The sequence below is a fragment of the Danio aesculapii genome, chromosome 8 (genome assembly GCF_903798145.1).
Source record: "Danio aesculapii chromosome 8, fDanAes4.1, whole genome shotgun sequence".
Taxonomy (NCBI): domain Eukaryota; kingdom Metazoa; phylum Chordata; class Actinopteri; order Cypriniformes; family Danionidae; genus Danio; species Danio aesculapii.
The window spans coordinates 22,007,411-22,031,646 of NC_079442.1; the positions used below are offsets into that span (position 1 = coordinate 22,007,411).

Here is a 24,236-nt window from a genome sequence, read left to right on the forward strand (position 1 = left end):
TTGTTATTGATCTGTTAAATCATTATTAAGCAGGGTGCTTATTCATTTTACTTCATTTATATTGACTATTTGTACTTTTACTTTACATTTCTGAAATAAAAAGCATTACTTTTTTCTCTTTACCATTTTTTAAGCTCATGCTCATTTTGTAAATGGATACTTAAACATCATGCTTGACATGAAGAATTAATTCATGAAGACACACATTTCAGCCTAAAATATCAAAGATATTTCTGGACTCAAAAGTTCACCATGAATTCTGAGGTAGCGCTGCTGTAGCAAAGTTTTGTCCTCGAAGCTTTTATAATTTAGCTGTTAGCTGCCTGTTCCCACATGGAATCTTCAGGAATATATCTTAAAATGTCCAGACATTGAAAGTGAGGGTATTTGTTTGTTTGTTTGTTTGTTTGTTTGTTTGTTTGTTTGTTTGTCCAAGTCATGTTATATCAGGAATTTTTAATTGTCATTTTGAATTGTACAAAAATGTTATTTATTAACTATATTTAAATTAACAAGTAAATTTCCGTAACTTGCATAGTTCATGTATAGACCATTTCAATGTGGTGACATCATTGGCCCATGAACATTTCCTGCTTGTTGTCAAACTAAGTCATAACTGTCACAAGACGCAATTCAATCATAACTCTACATTAAAACAGCTATCATAACATTATTTAACAGCATGTGGACCTTTTTGGATTCTCAGAAGCCATGCAAATGAAAAATGTAAAAGAGGAAACACTTTAGGACCATTGTTATTGTTTACATCCCTCAAAATGGTCTATAGGGCAGATCATACTGGTCCCTGAAGAGTTTAGTTCCAACTTGCCTCAACACACCTGGCTTTCAAGTATACCAAGTAGGAGCTTAATTAGCTTGTTCAGGTGTGTTTAATTAAGATTAAAGCTAAACTTTGAGGGGACTGGCCCTCCAGGAACAAGGTTGGTGGCCCTTAAATGGGCTATATGCACAGCTGGTGTTTTTCAACCAATGAGGAAATTCCGTGAGAGCTTCATGTGACTATTTTCAATTTCATAAGGTTCCTTTTACAGCATCCATGTTGTGATGTAATTAAAATGTAATCAGTTAAATAGACTTAAGCATTCATTTGGTTGTTTTAGAGTAAAAAGAAATTGAAGACATTTAAAAACAGATGCCGCCATTAGCAGCAGGCTAGCGCAGAAATTCTATTGAAAATACTGGGGTAAAATTAATTAATGTATTTTAAAGACATGGTGTGGAAAATGGAATTTAATGTAGTGCTTCTCGTTTTGTCTGAGACCCCCTTTATATTGTATCTCAGGCAAGCAGTAATGATCGCTGTTTTGTAAAGAAATCAGATCTTAAACGTGGTGATTTTGTATGCTGGGATGACAATTCACCGGAAGCCCTGGGGCTGGCTGACTAAAAAATAAAAGTCTGTGTGCATATACAGTTGAAGACAGAATTATTAGCCCCCTTGGAAATGTTTTTTTCTTTTTTAAATATTTCCCAAATTATGTTTAACAGAGAAAGGAAATTTTCACATTATGTCTGTTAATATTTTTTTCTTCTGGAGAAAGTCTTATTTGCTCTATATCAGCTAGAATAAAAGCAGTTTAAAAAATTTTAAAAGCCATTTTAAGGTCAAAATTATTAGCCCCTTTAAGCTATATTTTATTTTGATTGATAACAGAACAAACCATCTTCATACAATAACTTGCCTAATTACCCTAACCTGCCTAGTTAAAACTAATTAACCTAGTTAAGCCTTTAAATGTCGCTTTAAGCTGTATATAAGTGTATTGAAAAATATCTAGTAAAATATTATTTACTGTCATCATGGCAAAGATAAATAAATCAGTTATTATAAATATGTTATTAAAACTATTATGTTTAAAAATGTGTTGAAAAAATCTTCTCTCCATCAAAGAGAAATTGGGGAAAAAATAAACCTTCTGACTTCAACTGTACCCCATTAAAAGAGTAAATTGCAGTGAGGGTTTGAATCTACATCAGGTAAAGTGCTGTTTCACATGGTGTAATCATATATTGCTCTTTGAAAGGATATTCCAAATCTGAAACTGGTTGTATGCTAGATCAATTAAAAGGGCTTTTTTACAACTCCCCTAGAGTAAACTGTTGTATTTTTTATTTTATTTTTTAATCCATTCAGCCGATTGATTACTTCAAATTTTTACTTTTACTCTGGTATATTTTTGAACAAATGGAGTGAAATTTTACCTCACCATCTATACTTTGAGAGTTTAAATAAACTGTTGAGTTTTAACCATTTTTAATCCATTCAGCAGCTGATCTCTGGGTCTAGCAAGAGCTCTTTTAGCTTAGCTTAGCATAAATCATTGAATCGGATTAGACCATTAGCACCTGGCTTGAAAATGACCAGAGTTTTGATAACTTTCCTATTTAAAGCTTGACTGTAGGTACATCATGTACCAAGTTACTGTTTTAGGCTGATATGTAACTAAACTCTCATTTCGACTTAATAATCAAGGAATATAACTACAGATACAGCGATCGGCTGAATGGATTAAAAAATAAAATAAAAAATACAACAGTTTACTCTAAGGGAGTTGTAAAAAAAGCCTTTTTTAAAGTGGAGTGTTCAATTAAGTATAATATTTGAGCACCCCTGTTATGAAGTAAAGCAAATTTAACATCACATAAAGTTTATATTTGACTATAGGTACAAATTATCTAAATTATCAATTTTTTTTTTGTATTGGGTTGAATTATGGATTAATATACAATGTATATGGATATGTGTATATGGATTATTTATGTCATAGATAAATATATATAAGATAGATTCTATATGTTGACGTGTTTCCTATTGAAGTGTTGCAGCTGGAAGAGCATCTGCTGGTAAAATATATGCTGGATAGGTTGGCGGTCATTCTGCGTGGCAACCACTGATTAATGGGGAAGGGACTAAGCTGAAAAAAAAAAAGAATGAATGTTGACATGTTAGCATCACGCAGTTGCAGCACATTTGCTGGCTACACATCACTGTGCAACTATCTGTAAATATTTAATGACATTATTTTATTTAAAAAACAGAGATACCCCCCTTACACTTGAATAAACATTTCAGTTTTGAAAGCATAAAGTTTTAGAAATTGGAAGCTTTTGTCATTCTTCGTTTAGATATTTTGTCTTGTTCTAAAACAAGTGTCCTCCATATCAGCTCCATCACATCACTTTCACATCTCAGCAGCAGCACACAGATAGATTGCATAGTAAATGTCAAACGCTGTGGTTTCTCTATAGTGGTTTGGCAGAATGCAACACCTAATACAAGGCTTGCAATTAGTAATTTGTCCGATATTAGGTCTAATTTTGTTTCCTTGCTTTTTATACAATTAGGATTTATTACAACAAACAACATGATTCAACCACTGATAGAGCATTTCCTGATAACAAACCATAAGTAGCTACAGTACTTTCCATTCTTGAATATTTAATACGATTCATTTGAGATGGCTTACATAAGAAAGTGACGTGAGAAACTATTTTTACTTCTGTATGGGTCAAAAAATAAAAGATTTTAAATTAAAATAATAAAAACAAACAATAAAATAGCACAGCTTGAATTCAAATTAATTATCAGAATTAATACATTTAATTTATTTATTTTAATTTGTTTTATGTAATATTATTTAATAAATAACATGGGGTATTTGTTTGTGTGGTATAAGTATTTATTCATTTTTAATATAAAAATTGTATCAATTGTTTTTTTATTTATTTTAATAAACGTTGTTATAATTTTTACATATTTTATTACACATTGATGATGGAACATTATTTTACCATATTATTTAGATATTTTTACAATATGTTTTTTGAAACATTACTTGCCTTTAATATGCTTTCTATGTATAAATAAAATCACAATTTCTGATAATCAACCATAAGTAGCTGATTTCCATTGATGAATATTTAATGAGATGCATTTGAGATTAATCTTGAGATGTAATAGATACAACTGTAATACAGCTTAAAAATCTGAATGTCACTTTCAATTAATTAATTAATAAATACATTTGTATTTTTAGAATATTTTTTATGTAATATACAGTGCTCAACATACAGTTGAAGTCCAATTTCTGTTTAACGGAGAGAAGATTTGTATGCATATGTATGTGTATATGTTAGAGAAAAATATTTTAAAAAAATTAAAAGAGCAAAATTCTCGAGAAACAACAAAAAAAATGTTGTAATTTGTAATTTTTTTCCACCAATATTTCTGAAAACTGGACCGACACAGTTTCAATTTACTAGAACTTAAGCTGCTTTGACAATCTACATTGTAAATGTGCTATATAAATAAAAATGAATTGAAAAAAACATGAATGTTTCACAAGAATTTAAATGTATAATCTTTCTATTTCAAATAGATTTCTATTTCTATTATTTTTATAAATATACAGTGCCTGTTTAATAAATCTCTCTTGTTTAAATGTATCAAAATATATTACTTTTTCACTGAGAAATGGATAAAAATATAAATTTTCAAAATGGGATATAATGTTGAGCACTGTATATTTTACCATGATTTACAAAAAATACCCACAAAAATATCATTCAAAAATATACAAATAAATAAATGAATAGAAATCACAATCCAAAAATGTTAATTATTTGTCACTTTAAATCTTTATATTATATATTGTATAAAATTAATTCAAATCAATTCAAACCGCTACCAATTTATCAGCAAAGGGTATTTAATTATTTAATAAAATGTTGTACCATTTATGTTACACTGAAGGCTATTCACCAACATTTTTACTTCATTATTGTCATTACATTGTTTACTTGCAGTTAATATGATTTCAATTTATTATATCACTTTTGTAAATTAAAGTCAATGCTGCCTCACTCTAAATGATACAATTGATTATATACAGATTAAGTAATGAGTATTTTAAATAGGTTGATAAATTGCATATTGTGCCAAAACACTTTTAAACCAGTCTAAAACGGTTTAGTTATTTTCAATCTCCCGCTAAGATTAGATTGGTGGTTTTGTGCACTTTCCACATGCCAAACTCAATCTTGACCAGTCTTAAAAGACCAGTTAACACCCTAAAATCATCTTAGTTTGGCCTTTACGGGGTTCTTCGGTACATTTGATCTGTGAATTTCTGGTGCCTCCATCCTTCAGTGGCACATTTGATGAAGCCGTGCACACTGGAGTTGGTGAATCTGTTTGCATTAGTATTCTTCATCCTATGAGAGTGCAGTGTGTTCAACCACGTCATGCCTCAAGCAACTGCACCTATCAAGGTTAGAATAGCGCTCTTAGATCACCTTCTGCAATCTACTCTCAATAAACGCCGTACAGAGTTGAGCGTTCACACTTGCGGCGCATATTAGTCGATTTCGGGGAGCGAAGATTCTCGCGGCGAGGTGCTTTTTTTTTTTGAGCAGCAGCTATTCTTTCTTTGTTGAAGGACTGTACGGGGCATCAAGACATGTTTGCATCTGGTTCTTTGTTATCGCATTTCTCTTTGCTGAAAAAGACGAAGCCCTGCAAGGACACTTCGACTGTCTGCTGGAGTGAATGAAGGTGACTCGGGTTCTGCGTCGCGGCAATGCGGAGAGAATCCAGGAGCAGATCGATCAATTGAGTAAGACGTTTAGCAAACCGGCGGCAGTATATTGATCAATCAGCATTTTATATCAGGACAGTTTCTTCACTTGATGTGTATGCATGAGTTCTGCACCGAATGGGCGCAAAACCGCCCCAGAGCTGCCGGGACCATTTTCCAGATCGGCGGTAAAGCCCCGTCCAGAGAGTCGGAGCGCCGGGAGAGCAGCGAAGCTCTGCGTGCCGTCTCGGACTGCAGAATGGTGCGTATAAGCCTGCGTCATGAAGAACCACAGCTTCTTCTTTTTTTTATTATCCCGCTGATTGTTGAACCGCTGTTTTAAATTTACGCTGGCTTCTGCAAGTGCAAACATTCTAAATGTATAATGCGACATTGGGGAGGTTAAATAATGAACGCTTTTGGCGTGGAGGTTTGTGACTTTTTCCTGTGGTGCGGCTGTAATTGCCGCTTCCTCTTTTTTCGGGTTGATTTTTCCATTTCGTTTGACAGATTACGGCGTGAAGTGAGCAATGTGGTTTAGTGCTCTATTTTGGGCGAGAACTGGAAGCTCGCGTGTTGTGTTTGAGGAGTCTTTGCCCCATTAACAGGCAGAAAGCGTGTGGCAAGCCGTTTTAGCATTGAAGGCGTTTATATGAACTCAAGTACGCTCATTTTATCTGAAAATGGTTTATTTAAGTTAACTGTTTTAATAGTTTACTTGCAATTCAGTAACTTCATTATAGTATAAAATACTTTTTTTAAATTATTAACATCAAAACGCAAGCATCCCTAGTGAAAATTAGGATAAATCAACAGAAAGTTTGGTTTAATGTTATTATTTTTTGTTAAATTAGGATAAGCACAAATCACACATGGGTTTGCAACTCTATCAATGATTTAATTGTGGTAACTGTAGTAGTAAATCTGTAATTACTATGCTTGATATAGCTACGGTTAATTTTCAAAAAGGATTCTTGTCTTTTGCATGGTTAATTTTCAAAATGGATTGTCTTTTGCATGCTTAACCCATTCGCCATGAGTTCTCACTTTAAATGTAGAATCAAAAGTTCCAAATATCAGTCTTACATTTTCCCATCATATTCTACATTTCTGTGCCTGCTATGTGTCCAGTATTATTTATCCATTTGTTTAAGGAAAAAAAGTTTTAGATATTTGTTTTCCTTGCTTGCCTGGATGTGCTTACATGATTTGGCATGAGCGCACTTTCATTGATGCATATCACACATATCACGTATCACACATGCGCAATACAGTAAATTAACTGAATGCAGGTTAGTGTGTTTATATGCCTGGCAAAACTGGGGTAATGGACAAACATTTTCAGCAGTTGATCAACTGTTTAGCTTAAAGGAACCCTTCACCCAAAAAAAGAAAAATTACCCCATAATTTACTCACCCTCAAGCCACCTTCTGTGTATATATGGCTTTTTTACTGTTAGTCGAACACAGTAGTCATGTTAGAGGTCAGCCAAGTAGAGAATACACATTTGGCAGCCATCCGAAGTCAGTGATTTTATTGCAACTTTGTGGTTGACACGCATTAAACCCCTGGCAGCTTGTGGGTAAGTTTACAACAGATTGATGGGCTTTTGGAAGCTTTTGGAACCATTGTACAGCATGGGTAAACCAGGATAAAATTTAAAACTACTAACTGTGTTTATCTGAAAGAAGAAAGTAATATACACAGAGGATGGCTTGAGGGTGAGTAAATTATGGTGTAATTTATTTATTTTTTGATGCACTATTCCTTTAACCCCTTAACTGTTGCCCCAACTTTTTAAACATAGATTGGAAAATGGGACGTTCAACTTAAATGAATGTTATTTGTCAATACTTTGGTGCAAGATTTAAGCTTGGTCACATTTTAAGGACAACATATATCAGATTGATGTAAAAAAAGTTAAATTAAACCAGTTGTGTTCTTTATCTTTATGAAAAGTTAATATAATACATAAATGGCTGAATAAACAGAGAAGAACTGCCACTCCAAAAGTGGAAGCTAATGGTCAGACTGAAAATGGTGAAAACATGGTGCAATCCCTAATCCATGACAGAGAATTATATATATATATATATATATATATATATATATATATATATATATATATATATATATATATATATATATATATATATATATATATCGTGTCTAGATCATTTCATTTTCTATAAGCAGAGTTAACAAACCCTGCTGTGTTTTCATATCATTTATGTAAAGTAGATGCAATAGCATCTTTTGCCGATGAAAGTGACTTGAGCACACCTGATGTTGTCATTAAAGGGACATCTCACCCAAAAATGTTAATTTCCTGTTAATTTACTTACCCACGGGTCATCTAAGATGTACATGCCTTTCTTTTTTCAGAGGAACACTTCTTTTATGTGAGTAGATCTTCTTTAATGTTTTGCTGAAGAAAGAAAGGCACCCACATCTAGGATAATCTGTTGGTGTGAAAACATTTAAGACTTTTCAACTTGTAAGTAGGAACATCGCCGGCAAGCAACATAATAGAGTAGACAACAGGAGATTATTTATGAATGATCAAATTATAAAACCTCAAACCACTTGTAGGACCCAATTTCTCCTCTTCGTATGCACCAGACACTTCCTTTTTTAAACACTCCATGTTTCTGTAAATATCATGCAGTTCTAAGTGTGCTTAACACAGGTGAGTGGGCTTGACAACCTGTAGGACAGATTTTTTTATCCTGGAATGCTCAGAGAGTGAATTGATTTTTTTAAATAAAGAAAAAAATGACAGATTTGATATAACATTTATATATTGCACCCCTATGGATTATGTGAAGCACGTATTTTGTCCTCACCTATATTATAAGCCACTTTGAATAAATGAGCTAAATGAGTAAATGTAAATATACTGTAAATGAAAAGTCCTCATAGCATAAAAATGGATGCTACTACTTGTAAATGTAAAGCATAAATGTTAAAACTGCTTGCCACTGAACGCTTATCCTTTATACCAAATATTGATAAAATGGCATGAGCATCTGTCGCCTGAGGCATTGCTCTCCAGCAAATAGCCTGTTTTACCTTTGTGACACTGTCTGGATGTTTCAATGTTAAGAATGAAAAATGTCTTGGCAACTTGGATGCATGTCATCTCCTCAAAGTTAAAGCATGTTTCATTTATCTGCTTGATGCATTTTCAAGGTTAAAATGTATTTGTTAAGCCTGTACTTTCTTAGCTTGTTCGCCTTTGTTTTCCTCTCTTTCAAAAGGTTGTCCAGGAGTTCAATACACTTGTGGCCCTCTATAGGGAGTTGGTTATCTCTATTGGAGAGATTTCCGCTGATTGTCCTTCTCTTCGGGCGGAAATGCACAAGACACGCACAAAAGGCTGTGAGATGGCACGAACAGCACATCAGAACCTTTCTGCAATATCAGGGTAAAATGTGCACTCTCACAATTTCGATGTATTTGTTTGTTGCATGTTAATGTGTGGGAATATGAATGAGAAATTTTACCAATATGTAAATATATATAAACAATATTTGGCCTTGCAGACCCTTGCGGACCACATAGATGTCATGGCCCCATTCTTGAAAATGTCAATGAAACATAATTTTACTACAAACTAAATAAAAACATTTGGTCCCACTTTATATTCAGTTACATCAAAATATCTGCAATGTACTTGTTGTGTTTATATTAAACAACACTCATGGTGCTACGGAGGTGAGATATGGGTAGGTTTAAGGGTGGGTTAACTACAAATGTAATTACATGCAAACATTTTTTTAAATATAAGTACAATGTAAAAACATGTATGTACACAATAAGAGCTTTGTACCAAATTTTAAATGTAGATACATAGTTATAAAGACCACTTAATGTAAAGCAGGACCAAACATTTAAGCAATTATAAAAATTGTGTTTCCAGTTAACCTCTGATAACCACAGATTAACCATGGATTTAAGCATAATCCTTATCACCTTTCGTTTTTTCTTGTTTACTCAATTTTTGAAAACATCAGCTGCACTGACCTAAAATGTCTGAAGTTAAGTGAACAAAAAAACTCATTTGTAAATTAGTACTAAGAAATAATACATTATCAGAACAAAAAACAAACAAACAAACAAAAAACAACTTAAACAGAGACAAAATTTAACAAAACATTTACAGTATGAGACACAGAATTAGAAACAGGACAGAAGGCAAAACAACAACAACCGTAAACAAGACAAGGATCAAAACATGGCAGGACAAACAGGAAAAATGCTTTGTAATGCTTCACACGGAAAAAACAAGACTCAGCAAGGTCTGTGTGAATGAGGTGTCGTTATAGTACCAGTAATCAGTCCATCATGGCTTCCAGCTGTGTGTGTGTAATCAGGAACCAGAAACTGGTTCTTCCATTTGAATTATAGTTTGAGCATTTGATTTGTCATTTAATTATTACAGGATTTTACTGACTTTACTGACTTTACTGATTTTACTGACTTGAAATTAAATATCAAATACATTTGATTTCTCATTTGAGAATGCATTTTTATTTATTGTCGTTTGAGCATTTGATTTTTCGTCTGGGTAGTTGTTTTGAAAGTTCGAGATTTATTACTTGATCTTTTTAGGTATTACAGTTTTCACTTGAATTTTGTTTGGAAAAATCTTCCATTTATATATATATATATATATATACAGTTAAATACACACATACACACACAAAAAAAGATAATGAATAATAATTTAAAATTACCTTAGGATTATTGCAGTAGCATTTTGTTGCTGACAATAATAATGACATTTGTTTTATTATTGGTGTTACTATTATTTTAGTCCTTGTTGTTAGGGTTAGAAATACTGCAATCTTTATTTTATCAAGTGAGGTTAACTTAAAGTAATAGGTTGGCAGAAGCTTTTTTGGGTGAACTTGCAAAATTTTGCTCACAAAACTAATCTTTTTGACATAATGAAGAAAAGTTTGATTTAGATTAAGTAAACGTGTTGAGTGTAGCTGTAAAGACATTTTTACTGATTTTTGCCAAAGCAACAAAAAACCAACAAACAAGTAATTGTAACTTTTTCAAGTTGGATTTTTTACAGTGTACACTAATAGTGGTTACTGCACTTTTACTGTAATAAAACCATTGATAGCTTTATATAAGGATCTTATGAGCATGTGAGCTGTTAAAAAATCATATCATATATAATTATATTACTTTAGTATATGTTATAAACCTGAAGCTTCACCTTCACAGCATTATTTAGGAATACATATAAGCTTTATTTTCCATTAACATAGATGTAACTTTGACCTTCGCATGGACATGGAGTGAAATTTCTTACTATACATAATTTGACTGCATTTTTATAGAAGCAATTTGGTCAAATAGATTCAGTGTTGAGTGTTGCTCAACATGTAGTCACTGTTATAGGTAGTTAATTTGGCAATTTACCACCAAGGCCATGCTGTGCTTGATAGACCTTTTACATGATTTGTCCTGGATGGGTTTGGTGCCATCCTTCTGTTCCAGGTAATTGAAGAACAGGAAAATGAAGTTTCCGCCATGCCACAGCATTTCACCTGGGAATTACAGAGCAGTAATTACATGCGTAGGATTCTGAGAAATCAGATTTTCTATGAATTCTCACTCGCTATCGAGCTAATGTATTTAGAGCTCTAGATTGTCTGTACAACCTTGTAAACATGCAGCTCAGAAAAAAATCAAACAGGGGTGTATATTGAATATTCATCATATATTCACAATGATATTGTTAGCTTCTTGAATACTGCCAAGATTTCAATGAGCTTTGTGTTTGGTCTTTAGAACATTATATGTTTTATTCAGGGTTGTTATAGTAAACAAAAATCTTAAAGCTTAAAACATTTACGTTTTCAATAAAATATACATTTACCGTATTAATATAATATATTTTCCCAGTACGGGGTTGCGGCTGGAAGGGCATCTACTGCATAAAAATATATGCTGGATAAGTTGGTGGTTCATTCCGCTGTGGCGACTCCTGATTAATAAAGAAAATAAGCCAAAAGAAAATTAATAAATATTATATATATATATATATATATATATATATATATATATATATATATATATATATATATATATATATATATATATATATATATATATATATATATATATATATATATATATATATATTATGTAACTTATTATTATTAAATGTTGTTATGTTGGCATTTGGCAAACAGACAAAGAATTTACTCAAACCTAAAAAGAAATTCCAAAATAGCAATTGTTAATGGAATTTCAAATATGCAAACATGGTGTTTTATTAATAGATGGCATAAATGTGTAATATAGTAAATAGTTTTTTGTATAAATATTAAGCTTTTGGTAAATTTAGTCATTTTGTTTTTACATTTCTCAGATGTGAAAAAGGAAACTTTTAATTAAAGTGCATAGAATTCAAACAAAAACTAAAATCTTTTTTGTTATTTGTTTTTATAAATTCATTCATTCATTCATTCAATCATTCATTCTTTCAGCTTAGTCCCTTGTTTATTAGGGCTCGCCAAAGAACAGTTCCAGAAAGTGGGTAAGACAAAAACAGAATTAAAAAAATAAACAAGTAAATAACAAGGTGAGAATGTGGTAAAATCTGGTCAATCGGTGCTTTTGAAAACACTATTAATTGGGTTTAGGGAAGGAGGAGAATGTGTCAGTCGATCGGTTGGTCAGTCATTCAGTCAGTCAGTCGACAGCGGCCTCTGGTGAAATAAAACAAGAACAGAATGCACAAATTTGAGATCTCAAAATACGTATACAATGGCCTCTGGTGGATTCGCGAAAACAAAACATAAACAAAAAAAGTACCCACTGGGACGTAGTTGGTTCTCTCCAGAAATGTATATAGTGGTACGTTTTCAGAATGAGCCTGGGTTGTTCTTGCTGTAAGGCGACAGTGGTAAGGCGACTGAGCCACCATGATGCCCTGTTTATAAAACCATGTATGTACAGTATATTAAACATTACAACTTTTATATCTAGTTGCAAATAAAATGTTATTTTTATTTTACATTAAATCAAAAAAGTAAAAAAAAAATACATTTAAAAAACAATAAAATAAGGAAAGAAATAAGGCTGAAACACATCCACAAATAAAATAGAACAATTAAAATGAGTTGCACTTAAATGTTAAATATTGTAAAACTTTAACATTAGTTAACTTAAAGGGTTAGCTCACCCTGAAATGAAAGTTCTATCATTTAATTACTCACCCTCATGCCATTCCAAACCCTTGAGACCTTCGTTCATCTACAGAAAGCAAATTAAGATATGTTAGAAGAAATCCGAGAGCTCTCTCATCCTCCATAGACAACATTGGTACCGATACATCTTCAGTGGCTCAATGAGAATATTATGAAGCTACGATAACACAATTGTGTACACATAATAAAAAATAATGACTTTATTCAGCTGTTTCTTCTTGCAGTGTCAGATCAGTGTGCACATTCATGTACACTTTGTTTATGTGCACAAAAAAAGTGAAACCTTTAAAGAGCCCATATTATACATGAAATATGGTCATATTTTGGTTGTAAGGGTCTCCAACAACAGTCTAATATGCATGCAAGGTCAAAAAACACTTTGATGGTCTTATAATCTGCATTTATTTTTACCTAATTATCCCAGCGACTCCCATATGAATCGTTCAGCGATTCATTTGTTCCCAAACCCCTCCTCAGCGCGAAACTAATCTGCGCTGATTGGACCGATGACAGCCTGCTGCGATTGGTCGACACGGACAAGGCTTCAGCGTGAGACAGAGTGAAATGCTCAGCTGCTAATCTACAATATAAAAGTAGTCACAGTGCATACACGCTTCATAGTGGATTTTGGCTGCCTGTGGGTGAATGTAAACACAGACGATGGACTAGAAAATACTGACGACTAACTATTTTATTGAGCAAAAAGTCCAAGAACTGGCGAGGAGATCTCCTAGCCTCCTAGTCACAGTCTTCTTGCTCTTTTCACACACACACAGGGCCTGCGCGTCCATAGAGAAGCGGCTGAATAGAGAGGGCGCGGCGCTCAGTTATATGCGCGAATACCTGTGCGTTACACACACGAGGAGACACACACACACACAGGGCCGACGCGTCCATAGAGGAGCGGCTGAATTGAGAGGGCGCGGCGCGGTTATATCCGCGAATACCCGTGCGTTACACACACACAGGGCCAGCGCGTCCATAGAGGAGCGGCTGAATTGAGAGGGCGCGGCGCGGTTATATCTGCGAATACCCGTGCGTTACACACACGAGGAGACACACACACACACACAGGGCCGGCGCGTCCATAGAGGAGCGGCTGAATTGAGAGGGCGCGGCGCGGCGCTCAGTTATATCCGCGAATACCCGTGCATTACACACACGAGGAGACACAGACACACACACACAGACACATTACTCCTACCCGAGGACACAACACACACGCCTAGAGCACTAGTTCAGCTTGCTGGGTGCAATTTAGACACCTCACCTCGAACCTGAGCTGAAATATTTTGAAACTTGACCGTTGCGTGCGTGTAAACAGCTGACGATCCGTAATCAAAGCGGCACGCGTCGCGTTTTCAACATGGCTTTACACGCGATATGAGAATATAAAGAGTTAACCTGATACAGCACATGCGGTTACAAGTAACAAAACACAACTAAATACAGAATTTGCAAGCTAGAGTAAACGAGGCAATAATTTTAATCGCACGTACTTACACTTGTGAAATGGGGGTAGAAACTGATTCATGATCCACTGATCCATGTTCAGACAGTCTTCACTGATCCTTCCTTTAACAAACTGAAGAAGTCTTCTTTGAAAGCATATAGTTTTCAGAAGCACTCAGAACTGCTCAAGGCTGGGCTATATTGCTGATGTTTCATCTTTGATTCGACTGTCCATAATATCCATCTGCACAGCGTGACTTCATTCGACCAGTGTCTGTCTGTGTGTGTGTGTGTGAGACTTTTTTTTCTGTTAGTGGGCGGGGCCGCAGGTTTTAAATCTCCCGAGTTTGCGCGCCCAACTACTTGTGTTTCGTAGCTGCGTCATCGCGAAACACCTAATGACTCGTTATCAAGACGACTCGTTTGAAGCACTATGAGTCGACTCTTTTATAGATGAATCAATAGTTTTAAACACTGTACACTTACAGATTTAAGCCTTAGCTGGATATTTCACTTCACTTAGAGCTATGTTACACACTACATGGAAGGGCATTTTCAAAAACCCATAATATGGGCTCTTTAAAGTAACAAAAATGTGTGACATTGATCATGTTATTTTAAATTTACAAAATGTTTTTTAAGACATGTTTTTTTAAATAATAACCAATAAAACCTATATATATCAATATTCAATCTAAAAATGCGACAAACACATTAAGCTATACAGTATCATCCAGCATGATATACAGTATGCTTTCAGTGAAGGCTCGTTGTCGACTGCAGAAATGCAAGGACATGTTAACTCATGAGAAATTAGACAGGTTGAAGCGCAGGGCTCGGGGCCAGAACTCTGCAGAATCCAGATCTAAAATGCATTATTGATGCTTTTTCTTCACAGCCCAGAAGATGGAGAAATCCATCCGGAGATCTGCCGCCTCTTCATCCAGCTGCAGTGCTGTCTAGAGATGTACCTGACGGAGATGCTGAAATCTGTGTGTCTGCTGGGGTCCCTGCAGCTCCACAGGAAAGGTAATGCTGAGAGGATGCCTTGGGGGGGAACCGCTGTCCGTGAAGCCTGGCTTGTCCAAATCTCGAGCTTTCTATGTTGGCTGGAGTTCTTTTTGTTTGTGTCTGTGATTTGAGCTCAGTAAATATGGACACGCTGACTGTTGCCTTGAGGTCAAATCTTGAGATGGTCATTTCTGCCAGTCAGAGGTGAGGCGGTCCTAGACTTCTAGATCCCTGAAGGAAAACTTCAAGAGTCAGTGCATTGACTAAAAAAACCCAAATGCCTCCAAACCCCTTAATATTTTCTTTTAGAGTAGTTTTACAATCAACAGACTATAGACAGTTGAAACAGTCAGTAAAAATGACAAATAATAGAATAAATACAATAAAAAAGTGCACAGTTTTAACCAGTTATGCCTCAGATGACAATGCCCATGATCATGTACCCATTTCACATGATCAGATAAAGTCTTAAACATAAACCAATTTTATTGCTAGATTTTTGCCTCTTACGTTGATTTTAAGCAGCGTGTAATAGCAAACCTGCTGTCTGTCAGTTAATTGAAGTGTGCATGTGTGATATGTAACACTCTTACTGTGGATTTAAGCACAACCAGACAGAGTAGAAAATATACTACAAACTTGTCAGACTTTGGCTGTATCCGAAATTGCACCTTGTAGAAATAGTGTTAAATTTTGTTAAAGAGTACACTGTGTGAGGGAGCAGGCATTTGTAGTGGTGTAGATAATACTCATATACCAAAGAAATAAACAATATAGCCTGGTAAATAGAATGTTCTAACATACAGAAATTGAATCAAGGAATCAAATCTCATTGCATTTTTTTTAGTAGTATGATTTAGTTATACATTCATTCTTATTAAAGTCACCCTCTTCGAATGTTACCACTCGATTAAATGGGCATTATTATAGTAGTTATCAGCTGATAGATATGGGCCAGTAGGGGCCTTCTGCGCCTATTAGTAGGCTCAGAAGGCTGTTAACATCCATCCACATGGTTAATCAGCTATACTAATAGACAAGACTCCAGATACAGATCTGTTTTTACATCACTGTGACGGTTGGGTTTAAGGTTGGGGTAGACGTTAATTTAAAAAAAATTTACAGAAAAATTAAATAAATAATTCTTGTTAACTTGCAGCTGCAGCCGTATGTGATCTATAGCTGATTAACCATGTGGATGGATGATAGTAGCCTTCTGAGCCTACAGTAGTACAATAAAATCTTACTTTATAACTACTAATCAACAGTTATTGTTTTAGTAATAGGCAGCTAATAAGCCAGTAGTCAATATTGTGAATTGTGACCTAAACTAAAGTGTTATACATTTTTAAAACATATCCTCAAACCATATGTGGTTTAGTCAGAATATTATAAAGCTACAAAAATATTTTAGTGTGCACATAAAACAAAAATAATTTGATTCCACAGTTTCTTCTCCTCAGTGTCAGTTTACTGCATGCGCTCAATATGCGTTTACTGTTAGCGCTCAAACAGCACTGTGCTGTTTTTTGTTTTGTTTTTTTGGGGGGTGAACTAACAATTTAACATGTATTAAGTGTCACTTTAAGGCTGAATGCATATATACTAACAAACATTTGATTACTTTCCTAACTGCTTACTTTGCTTATTTTAAGATAAAACATGGAAAGGCAGACATTCCGATATATATTTCTGTGTACAGTATTTTTCTGATTAAGTTCACATCTGAAGCCTAAAATCCACATAATTACCATTGATGAATCATCTGTGATTTGGCTGATTTGGAGTGTACATTGGAAGGACAACAGTCCATGACTTTAACCCTAAATCCCACAGCTGTTTTTCAGATTTTCTACAAAATATCCAATATATATACAACCCCTTGTTGTAAAAAATTGGGTAACACTTTTCAATAACCCTTTAACTGCCCCACCAAGAAAGAAAATGTTTGGATTGCATTTCTTAACTCCAAATGTTGCTAGTTAACACACTCTATTTCTAAAATATCAATCTCTACCAAATAGTTGATATGTGGGTTTATGGTAAAAGTACCGGAATTAGTACATATACTATGAAAAATCTGAAAATATGATGAAAATATGATGAAAATATTCAAAATAAACATTTTTGAACACTAAATCATCTTTATTTTTTGAAGTATGCCATAAAAATATTTTAGATTCTCATTTAATATGCTTTTTTTTTTTTACAATAAAACCTATATCAAGTGTAGTAGGGCAACATGATTATGTTTGTTTGATTTCTTTGTAAACCAACAATGCTGTGTGTGTAAACCATTATTCAAAACAGTCATTCTTTAAATGACTTTAACAGTCATTATTTAAAACAGCAAAAACATGGTCAACCATTTGGTAGAATGGGCAAAGTGTTAAGGGTGTATTAGTTAATGTTAGCTAACGCATTAGTTAACACAAATTAAGTGAACATAAATCATGTTAATAAATGGTTAACAAGCATGAACAACATTTCTTTTGGAATGTTAAAGTTGAAACCTTAAAAATGATTTATTAAACTGATTTATCATCATTAACAAAGCATTTGTTAATGAAATTATGAACATTACTGTAATGTGTACACTACTTCAACATTATCTAACATGTTACTAACATTTGGTAATTATTTGTTTATGTTGACTAATAAATTAACTAATGTGTTAAATAATGTATTAATTCACACATAAATACTTGTTTAGTTTACACATCAGATTTAGTACTGCTGAATAAATGCACTGATCATTGTTAGGTCATGCTATCCAATCCATGAACAAATCTAGTAGTTTATGTGTAAGTAAACATGAACTAATCAGGCTGTTAATGTAAAGAGATGCATTAGAATATAAGTAAGTTAACATTAACCAAGATTTTGTTATGCTGAATTATAGTCACACATTAATACATGTTTGGTTAACATTGACAGAGATTAAGTAATGCTTAACACATGTATTGTTCACTGTTAATTCATGTTAAGCAATGCATTAATTAACATTATGTAATACAAGCTTATTGTAAAGTGTTACCAAAAATTGTTTAGATAAAACTGATTTATAAAGCTGCCACTCCAGTTTAGGTGCTAAAGGATAGACACAATATGTAGCATTTTCATAATAATTTCATAGTGTTCTCTTAATGATTATGAAAAAATTATAAACTAAAACAAAGTCCCTTTAGGGCAAGTCATTTCACTCGGAGGCCATCTTTGAAACACCCTTCGGGCGGTATGCTCGGGCATTCTGTTTGAATGGGGAAACATCAAAATCTACAAAATTGCTTGGCGAGCTTACAATTGAATTTCATATTAGGAATCACCAATTAAATTAAACAACAACTGAGTCTTTAGTTTCATTTCTAAACATCCATATCACACAAAATCTGCAGAAACACACATCTGGTCCAAGTCCAAGTAACGTCAGTCTATAGCGATCGATGACTGGCTCCTGTACTAGAGGCGTTTTTTTTTCACCATATAGCGAACACTGATTGGCTCCTGTACTATTAGGCGGGGCCTTATTTACCATATTGACAGTTACAATTTTCCTCATTCAAAAAGACACGAGTGAAATGTCTTGTGTATTCTATAGTGTTTGACTAAAATTGCTTGCACAGCCCTATAGTCTATATATAATCTTTGAGAGGATAAGACCTGAGTTCTACACAATCGGTTTGTGTTGGGACAGCATGAAGAAATGACAGTAAGTTAACTTGTTAGTTTTTGCAAATTTGAGTGGATTGAACATGAAACAATTAAGTTGTCCCCCCCAAAAAAATTTTAAAAATGTGTTGTTTCAGCTCATTTTAAATATGTCGTTTGAACAAACAACAAACGTTACTTTTTAGAGTGTGCTTACTATGAAAGTGATGTCTTACTGTATGTGTTTCAGGAAAACATTACTTAGGAGCTACAAAGTTGGACAGCAGGAAGGAGGACAGTTCTGACATTCCGATCCTGGAAGACACATCCTCCACTCCACTGGACTGTTCGCACACGTACTTCCTGGTGGCCACAGACATCGAGAACATCGAGAGGTAAATAGTCAGAGCAGAATCGCTCAGTGTTAAACTGATAGTTTAAATCTCAAACACATTCTCGATGTTCTAGGGACATGACAGAAATGAAAAATCTGCTAAGCAAACTCAGGGAGACAATGCCTTTACCGCTGAAGAACCAAGGTAATGTTCACTTACACAAGTTCGCTTGCTGATATTACAGACTAATTCACTGAAAGCTTAAAAAAATTAAGCTTTCAAAACTTTCAATAACAGCGAGGCCTCAGTTGTACATTTACACAAGCGTTCAAAAGTTTGGGTTTCTCCTTTTAGTTTTAGTTGTAGCTCTTGTAAATGCAATTAGTTAAAGAGAAGATCTGAGACACCTACCTGTTTTGTAAGGTCTCTGAAGCTCAGCTAAGTAAGTACTACAGTAGATGTACCTAAGACGTTTAAAACTATAGAAGTCAGTAATAAAATGTTTAAATCAATCATTCATTGAGCAGGCATGTGTACTGACTGAAAATGCAGTACATTACAGTAATTCAAAATATTGAACAAAGAATTACAGGAAGAAATCTGAACATAAATAAGCTTCTCTGTATCATTCAAATTCAATAGACCCTCACATTAGAGATATCCCAGTGGGTACCTTGATGCTAAATCTACATCAATAAACAGGTCAAAAATGCAAATCGATTTGACTACCTTGATGTCAAATTGACATTTACATTGGTGTCAAAAATCCAATAATAGACAGTCCTGTATTCAATTTATGATGTGCTTTTGACACCAATGTTAGATGTCAATTTGATGTTGTTTGTCATCAAGGTAGTCAATTGACATTACCTTGATTTACTCACCCAAAATGAGGTAAAGTTTTGACATCAAATTGCCCACTAGGATGTCTTAATTGATAAAAACAAGACTGATCCAACTTCTTGACATGATATTAAACCTTTTGAATTAGTTTTCAAATAAACACCCAGTGCTTGTACCTGCTTTTATAAATCACAGAGAGGCACGGTTACAGCATTAAAAAATGATCTTTATTCGTCTACTGAAGAAAAAAGCCATCTACAACTTGGATGAACTAATGAGTGTAAATTAAGGGGATAGTTCACCCAAAATTGAAGATTCTACCATTATTTACTCACCCTTGACTTGTACCAAATCAGGGGTGCATTTCCGAAAACTATCGTTACAACTAAGGTCGCAAGTTCTGTCGTTACAAACATAGTTCATTGATTTGGTGGTTCCCAAATCCATCTTTCCAACAAACATTCGCAAACTGCATCGCAAACTTGTACGCTTGTAACTACACCTCTAAAGCTGTAGTTAGAAACATAATTCCTGGCTGTGTTCTATTCCCAATTATTCCCCCATGCCCTATTCATTTAGAACATTCTAGTATTTAAACTTGGAAATATAAAAAAAAAAAAAAAAAAGAAAGTGTAATTTGCTTTCAAAGTATTTTTACAGTTCAGTTTTAGCGATCTTCATATTGACAACTACGTTCCCTTCATAGTGCACTTTGAAAACATTTATGCTATAGGTGACTATTATTTAAAAGCGTGATTTGCATTATGTCTCCAAAGCTTGTGAAAACAAAAATATATAGCATACGCTAATGGTTTTAATTTGTAGTAGGTTATATATTAGAAATGTACCTGTACTGTATATGACATAGGCCTGTTGCTTAGAACATTTCTGCAGTGGTTTAAATGTATCAAACTGTAAAAGTAGACTTTAAAAAAATTAAAATAAACAATAGCCACTTAATAATAATAATCATAATAAAAATTATAATTATTATTATTATTTATTAAGTAGTATTTATTTTATTTCTTAATAAATAGCCTACTGTGAATTAGGCCTACAACCATTAACTTTATATATAAAGAGATTAGAATATGTGTTTTGTTAGTGATAGTATATGAAATATTCTCAATAATGTTCTCAATAAATATTCTCAATAATGGAAACAAATATAGGTCATATATGAGTTGTTTAAATATATTTTAATTAATATGAAAAGCGAGTGGATGTTTTAACCAAACCTAATATTGGATTTTTTTTTAATGCGTGTGCATGTAAAACAATATAATTTGCACTAAAAATTATGGGGATTTTCTCTAAAGATTATTGACTTTAGAAGGTTTTCAACACTCTGTTCAACAGAATAAAAAAAAGTTTAAAACAAGTCAAGGGTGAGTAAATAATGCAGCTCAGGCTCTTTATGAAAATGTACCCCGTACACATTTCTGGAGAACACATTTTGTAGACAAAGCTACTTTAAAACAAACGTTACAGGGCAGCATGATGCGGCTAATGGCTTCTGTTTCATTTCGCGCTGACCGCTTACCTCCATGTGAACAGCTTTTCTGCTGTTACCAGTTTGCCCAGTGGCTCATCATCGGTGGACTTGAGACTCAGAGGCCCAATCCCAATTCTACCCCTTAGCCCTTCCCCTTGAGTGTCCCAATTATCTTTAGCTTGAAGGCGTAGGCCTACGGGGAAGGGGTGAATAGCCCTTCGAACTGAGACTTTTCACACTCGAAACCAAGGGGTACAAAAATTTCCCAGAATATATCAGCCACAACGGCAGTGCACAACTTGCACTCGGAAGTAAGGAGATCCACAAATTAGTATTTTTTGTCATTATGAATTTTTACAACAAACAACCACATGTTTTAATATGCTCATAACAGCGCTCATGTTTTACCGTCATGCTCTTAAAAAAACACTAAAATAAAAACCTCTAAATTTCGCTATCTATAATCTCTAATAATAACTCCTGTATAGCAGTCCCACAACATTCTGTCACTCGATGACACTCGAATACCCTGGCAGAAAAGTCTAGTAACTGGGAATAAGCTTTTCATAGTGTCCGCTATAATGTTAATGTTGTTTTTGGTGTGTTTACATAGATAAATATGGCCATTGTGTAAATGCACAGTATAGTTACGATCTTATTGCCACATTATATCGTTATGATAAAATAATATATGCCTTCAGGGAAGATCTTGAAGATAAATACCAAAAAAAAAACTACAGCAGTCGCGGTCGTCTGATCTCATATGAAGCAAGAGATCGCGATGACATTTGATGACGTGTACAGGTGCTTTAGTCTCATTTCTTAGGGCTAAATTTTGAAGCTCTTTGCCTTCACACTCGATGTTAAGGGCCAAGAGAAAGGGGTAGGGGTATAAAGGTAGAATTGGAATTGAGCTAGAGAGTTGACCACGATCAGTCAGTCAGTCGACAGCAGCCTCTGTGGATTTACATGAGAACAACAAGCGCAAATGGCTCTCGTGAGAGAAAAATGCGTACACAGCGGCCTCTGGTGGATTCGCAAAAACAAAATCTGCAAAAAAAACGTACCTCCTGGGATATTTTTCACGCTGTCCAGAAATGTGTCCAGGGGTACGTATCAATAATGAGCCTGGGTTGAAATGATGACAGAATTTTTTTGTAGATTTTGGGTGAACTATCCCTATACAAACAACAAATCATCATTGATCTCTACATTTATCTGTTCTGTCTGAATACAGATGACAGCAGTTTGTTGAATCTGGCGCCATACCCGATGGTCCGGCAGAGAAAGCGGCGTTTCTTCGGTCTCTGTTGTCTGGTGTCCAGTTAAGATCTCTCTCTCACAATTCAGTCACGAGCGACTGCGATTTATCACAATGTGTGACACTCACCAATCAACAGTACTACTGCCATTTCCCAAACCAGTGCTTTCTTTTGGTGAGTTCTGTCCAGTTTCTTACTGCAATTAACATTAATACCTGTAATATCTGTGTAATAACATCAGTAGTCATACAAACACTATAATATTTGATCGATATGACCGATTTTCATTTTGAAATGAATGTTCATCTACATTATGCTTAGTAAAGGTTTGTAGTATGAATACTGCTATGTTCGTACATCATTCATATGCTGTGCTTTTTTGTCGAGACAGGTGTTGTATTGAGGCGTCCGAGAGTGCTAAATAGAGCAAAGGATTACGATGCTAAACCTTTATAATGCTTATTATTTTTTAAACACTGCACAACACGATCAAATGCGGTAACTGTTGGTTCTTTGGATCCGATTTTATTTATATACATATTCTTTGGCTGTTACCATATTTTTACAAGGGTATTATTTAGTCTTCCATAAACCGAAAATCCTGTAACTTTTTATTTTTGTTCCTTTTGTTTCAGCCTTTAGGAGTATACAATACCTGAAGAAGCCTTTGTAAATAAGAATATATCTATAAATGGACATTTTAGAGATGTACATATCCAATGTAAACCTAGCGCTCTGAATTATTTTTCGAAACTGTGATTCCTTTAAAGAGATTGTCAGTAAAGGGTGGCATGTCTATCCATCTGGTGTGATATAAGTCCAGATTGGAGGGGCTCAGCATGGGTCTTGCTTATTAATAACAGTTCTAAATGTGTCAGGCATGGTGAAGATACTGTAGTGTTTATGAAAAGGCGCAGTGTCGTTTTACATTGGTAATAAACCTTTTTTTAACGATTTAAAAAGACTGGAACTTTGTGTCATTTTTTACTTAGCATAAAACACTATGATGAGTTCAGAAAATGAACATGAAGGACATTCATGGTATAATTACGTTGATGTGAATAGATATCATCATCTTTTAACACAAACCTGAACATAAAGTGTGTTATTTGAAGCACAGTTCTCAGAACAAATCTTTTACAGGTCACAAGCTCCGATTTCAACACCCAAACAGCGTTTCCCATTAAATTTATCACATTGGGATCTCAGTCAGTTATGGGTAATTGGATTTGTTTGCACATTAATAGGGATGCTGTGAAATTTGCACCTGGCAGCAGTTCCTAGCCTTTTACTTCCTCACAACAATGTTGAAGCAGTAATGGAGGGTGTAAAAAAAAGGCATTTATAGGAACAGACA

The 24,236-nt window shown here is 34.3% G+C and overlaps 1 protein-coding gene across 1 annotated transcript; it reads left to right on the forward strand.

The window, feature by feature from the left end:
• Positions 1-5,244: 5,244 nt before the first annotated feature.
• Positions 5,245-23,825, forward strand: rgs7bpa (regulator of G protein signaling 7 binding protein a). Its single transcript, XM_056464353.1, is given in 7 exon segments — positions 5,245-5,744; positions 5,747-5,859; positions 8,859-9,025; positions 15,184-15,314; positions 19,195-19,339; positions 19,413-19,483; positions 22,855-23,825. Coding segments are annotated over 7 exon segments (744 nt in total). The 5' UTR covers positions 5,245-5,719; the 3' UTR covers positions 22,947-23,825.
• Positions 23,826-24,236: the final 411 nt, after the last annotated feature.